Source organism: Cydia amplana, chromosome 5 (genome assembly GCF_948474715.1).
Source record: "Cydia amplana chromosome 5, ilCydAmpl1.1, whole genome shotgun sequence".
NCBI classification, from domain to species: domain Eukaryota; kingdom Metazoa; phylum Arthropoda; class Insecta; order Lepidoptera; family Tortricidae; genus Cydia; species Cydia amplana.
In genome coordinates this window covers 2,842,798-2,848,664 of record NC_086073.1, presented here as the reverse complement: position 1 = coordinate 2,848,664, position 5,867 = coordinate 2,842,798, and the positions used below count along the sequence as shown (strand labels likewise).

The 5,867-nt window shown below is 35.7% G+C and overlaps 1 protein-coding gene across 1 annotated transcript; it reads left to right on the top strand.

The window, feature by feature from the left end:
- The first annotated feature begins 1,159 nt into the window (after positions 1–1,159).
- Positions 1,160–2,546, top strand: LOC134648166 (uncharacterized). Its single transcript, XM_063502645.1, has 2 exons — positions 1,160–1,302; positions 2,143–2,546. Exons 1-2 carry the CDS (start codon positions 1,245–1,247, stop codon positions 2,544–2,546), a joined length of 462 nt encoding a protein of 153 aa, XP_063358715.1. The 5' UTR covers positions 1,160–1,244.
- Positions 2,547–5,867: the final 3,321 nt, after the last annotated feature.

The following is a 5,867-nucleotide window of genomic DNA, read 5'->3' as shown; positions in this document are numbered from 1 at the left end:
AGGTTTTTCCTTTTTTTTTACCAGAAACTATACTGATGCATGCTTTTGATTAATTTCGTTTAGCTAGTTTTTAGAGTTCCGTAGCCAAAAGGTCAAAAACGGAACCCTTATAGTTCAGTCTTGTTAAATTACTTTAATTTACTACAGTAAGTGAATAATATTTAAATAATAGTAGGTAAGTAAGATATTTTCTCATTAACAAATAATGAGCTGTTTATTGCATTTTCAACTATAAAAATATAATGTAAACTCCAATCTCATTTAGATAATCAAACATAATTACAATAACCACTTAATTTTATCAACTGTCTATAATATAGTTTACAAACGCGACTTTTCTCATGCTATTAAACAATATTTCTCAAAAAAAATGCATTACTGTTTTGGACCCATTCGTACTTGTTACATATATAAGGAACTTAAAAACGCTATACGATAATTTAATTCTCAATAATGGAAAAAGCGTGATAGTTAAGAGGAATACGACATACACAGATATTTGATAAAGAGTCACTGTTTTTACAAGCCAGGCAATGTTTGCCATTGGAGGCAATGTTGAAGCAGGTGATAGGTGACTTTCAGACTCTATTATGACTGCTGCATATTCGATATTGATTTAACATTACTCGCATTGCACGTATCATGTCACGAAAAGAATTTCCGCTATGAAAATACGGACTGACACCATCACAAAGTATCAGTATAAATATATATGAAATAGGGAAGAGCAGGGCACGTTGAGCGGGGAAGATTGCTGAACATTTACATTTCGCTTTGGGTAAACCACATAGAATACATATGTACATCATTATATGTACTTTAAGTGGTTAACCGTAGCAACGTTAACCGTGATGTAAGTATATATGTGAAAAATCGTTACAACCATCTTAAAGGTTCAACAGCCTCAACTGAATGTATCTTTTTCCACTGTCAGGGCGAAATGAGCAAAATAAACTTTTGTCAATTGAAAAATTTGTAGTTGATACGTAAAATGAAAATTTCGTCTAAAGATGGAGCTTTAGACGAAATTTCCTGCTGTAATTATAGGTTTCCTATACAAGTTTAGAACTTCCGTCTAAAAATTCCGTCGTAAAAATTCCGGAAAGCTAAAAATTGAATATCAACTTGCCCCACTCTACCCTAATCGATCACTGGCCATTAAAATTTGATCATTAACACTGCGTTTCTTGATAATTTGAAATATCTACAGAACGTTCGTAGATAAGATTCTATACTAGAGAAAAATGAAGAAATTTTACTGTTTTATTTTTCTTACGTGTGTTATTTTAAAAGTATTAGCAGGTATAAGTTTTGATATCAAATTAAGCTCAAATATTGAAAGTTTTAGAATGTGAGCTATTTAAGGCGAACACGTAATTTTTCTAGTAAAAATATTATTTAGCTCGAAAATTACTTAATTATGATATGCGTATTATTCTCCTTCTTCTGCTTCTGTTTCCTATATCTAAGTATGAATTAATCTATTTAGGCATTATTATGTACGTAAATTACCCTTAAAAGGAAAATGGACGTTCGTTTCTCCATTTTAAACTCTTTATTAGCCATAGCTTTATTAACCTTTCGTTTGACTTTTGATAGTTTTTTGTTTTTTATAAGATTTTGAAGCACATTCTATACCCACAATTTTTTTAAACTATTAAAACTCTTATAATAATTTAAAATGAAATAAATAAAACGAGTGGGCATAGCTGATGTTGAAATATATCAAATTGCGTCAAAAAATATTTTCTTTAATGTTATAAATATCCAGAGAGGAAAATGGGGACAACGTTCCTATGAAGAAGCGGTCGTACCCTTTTGTCTTAATACGCTTTGTTTATTTTGAGGCTAGGTTGATGTGTTAACATATTCTCTACAAATATACTTGTGCCGAACAGTGCCGCACACTGGTGGAATCCCGCCTTAAGTTTGTTCCCATATTTATTTTTTACTAGCGACCCGCCCCGTTTTGCACGGGTTAACAAATTATACACAAACCTTCCTCTTGAACCACTCTATCTATTAAAAATAAAACCGCATCAAAATCCGTTGCATAGTTTTAAAGATCTAAGCATACATAGAGACAGACAGCGGGAAGCTACTTTGTTTTAAACGATGTAGTGATATTTATTTAATCCACAGTACCACCTTCCATATGCCGCGCCGACTTCCGCTGGGATGACTGCGGCAAGCCCCCCAAAGCGGTCATGTACTACTGGAAGCAGGGCTCCCGATGCGAGATAGGCCTCTGGAAAGGCTGCGTGCCCAACCCGAACATGTTCGCCGACGAATACGAATGCATCAACACCTGCGTGTTCGTCGACAAACCTTCGGTGCGAACTGAAAGCGAGGAACCAGAAACGGAAGCTCCTACAACTGTGGATAATAGTACTGCCGATGATGTTACTGGTAGTAGTAATACTACTGAAACCGTTGAAAATAGTACTACAGAAGCTGCTGGTAACGAAACTCAAGGCAATGGTACGACCGCTGCAGGTGAAACTACTACAGATACAACCACCCCTGCCTCAGAAAAACCCGAGTAATTTGAATATGTCAGTCAGAGGTAAATTGTAAAAATGAAGTTGAGAAGTTATAATTATGATATCTACGAGTACGCTCAAGTGTGTAAAAAATAATAATTAGTCCATATCTGACAGATTAGTAAAAAGTTTTGTGATTGTCATTAAAGTTATTCTGCAATAATGTTGTACCTCCTTTTTTCTGTTAATATTTTAATATAAAAAAGTAAACAGCCTTTGATGGCGTTACGTTCGAAGTGTACCTACATTTATAAATCTAAATTTTAAATAGTTATTGATAGTGAAATGCAACACTTAGGTATATATAAACTAGCGACCCGCTCCGGCTAAACAAATCATACATAAACCTTCCTCTTAAATCACTCTATCTATTAAAAAAACCGCATCAAAATCCGTTGCGTAGTTTTAAATATCTAAGCATACCTACATAGGGACAGACAGACAGCGGGAAGCGACTTTGTTTTATACTATGTAGTGATGTAATGAAGTATTATCCTACCGATGATGATGACTTTATTGCCGATTTTCAATTTCTGGCGATTACCCCCTAATACTTTTAAATAGCTCATACTTTTCAATACCTACTAATACTTTTCAATATACCTACTAATACTTTTCAATACCTACTGAAACAAATCCTGATATCACAGCATGCAAGGAAACACGTAACAATGGACAACAAGAAGCTGCTAAACTACGAATGATTTACGAGCTAGCAACATAGTTGCAGGTAGCTTACAAATCTTTCAGGAAATATATGGAGACATTTTATTTTATGCCCAGCCATCTCGCCATATTTTTGAGCTTGCACGTTTTGCTGCTAAAGAGTTGAGTTATGAATAACTATATAACGCGTCTGTTTTACGTATTTCGATAAATTTTATACCTCTGCTATCCATTGGTAAAATCCCCGAACTAATATTAACCGTAGAACATCCATTTCACACTGAATGCCCCGAACACTGCACCGTAAGATATGTCCCACAATTCCACATAGCACCTCAATACACTGCGACCTCCTCCCACCTCCCACGACCTTAAAGACACGTACGCCCAAAGAAAACCTTCAGAAATCGCCTGGCCAAGAGACCTGGTTATGTTGGTATGTTTATGTAGTTACACAATGACAATATATCAACAGGACAGCTGCCGAAAGTGAAGAATGGTCCGGTGTCAACGGACTCCTTGAGGAGTTGATATAAAATATAACGTGATATAAATAGTGTTGGAAGAATTTGTTATAGGGAAACGTTGAAATATTCGGGTTTCATTCATTGAGGTATATAACAAGAGACGACATCTCGAACAAAATGTTTCCGCACCTCAGAGAAGTGCATGCATGCATGCGAATCTGAAAATTGTTAATAAAGACGCCACGAGTATTTTTTGACTCAGTTAAACAACGTTGCATACAATACTTTTTCTATGACCAAACATTTACTTTGAAAACTAAATAATAGTAAATCAAAAGTTATTTCATTGCTTACCGGTGAAATGTTATTCCATCCCTTTTATTATATTTTCTTGTGCTATTATTGTTGCAACTTTTTAACACGCACGAAGGCATTTTTTTTTTTTAAATTCTCTGTACATGTGTGGCATCTCGTCAGTGGTCTATGACGTACTAAAAGCAAAGAAGTGCATGCACTTCTCTGAGGTGCGGAAACATTTTGTTCTAGATGTCGTCTCTTGTTATATACCTCAATGGTTTCAATACGCTTGCTTGTGAAGGATGCTTTAAATAAATCTGTACGAACGGACCCGAGTGAGTCTTACATCTGAAATATACCTGTATTCAAATCGATATCAACAAAAAGATTTTATTTTAGAATAGTTTGTATTTAGTTTAAATGTTATTTTAAGTTGTTTTTGTCATGTTTTTGTTGTACCTTATATATGTTTTTTTTTTATTCGTGTTAAAAAAATAAAAATACACAATGACATTCTAGCTCAAATCAGGACTACGTTCACTAGGAAACTACCTACATTGGTATAAAGTCCATCTAAGCTGCAAAGTCTGGAAGTAGAAACGTTATATTATCCTACGTATTGTACGTTTATGGTGGCATTTTCACAATGTGTCTCGTCTCGTGGCAAGCGCAGCGAGTTCCTTGCACTAACTCTAAGCATACCTACTTTTATTAAGTATTAATATAAGGTAAACGTACTGGTGCTCGACGCGGTCCCAGTACATGTCATCTTGAAACTTAAGTCATTGTCAATAGAGGTGACAGCAGGGTGTCATCTATTGGGCATTAGCATGTCGAGCACTAGTACGTTTACCTTACACTTATATTTAAAAGCACTGTTTCCTTATTCTGTAGGTAAAAAACTCTTCTGGTGGTTAATAAAGCTGCCAGAGATTCCGTGGATGCACTTTGTCAAAGAGGGGTCTGTACTTGACCCTTAATTCTTACACAGTGCATCCTCGTATAAATACTTGTAAGGATTAGCAACTCGCCTTTGACGCGATTAAGTTAAGTTTTATGTTTTACACCAAATAGACTATTTCTATTTCTATTATTTAAATCGCCAGTGAGTCTGAATCCGAACGGTACCTTTATTGATCTAACCAATCATTTTCCTAATTGCAGGATACCACAGCAAATACATTTAGGTAGCCGTATACAAACAGAGATATCTAAAGCTTAATGTGCATGCAATATCGGAGTAACTCCGTGCATATTAACGACTGGATCACTTAACCGGCTCAGTGTAGCCTAGTTTAGAATATATACAATTCAATTAAGTGAGTTATCTTGGTATCTACTAAATCTCAGACACACTGGGGAACGATAATAATAATACATTGGAACTTCGATATAGATGAGTGCCTTTTTAGGATACCGCGTAAAATATACCTAGGTACTTTGCTACCCACTGGGTATTTGAGCTCAAACAGAATTTCACATAAAAAAGTTACATTTAACTTTAAAAGAAGTTCTTACCTACAGTCCGGAGTACACCGGTTGCGTGTGCGTAGACATGTAGTCGCCATCAAATATATCGAAGCAGCTATGGCGCTCACAAATATCTGAACACGCCTCTATTGTCAAGGCGTTAGAGTGTGTGTTCAGATATTGTGAACGCCTTGGCCGCTCCGATATATCTGATGGCGACTGTACGTGTGCGTGCGGTAAAATTTTGGAGCCGTGCAACCGTGCATACACACGGCACGCAAGCGGTGTGCTGTCTCTCATAATCATGAGCATATTACAACTTTACAACGTGCACGTGCACGTCTACCCACACGTATCAGGTGTGCACAGGCCTTAATACTTCTTATAGTGAAAAAAATACTATTAAAATAGTGGTTTTAAAACT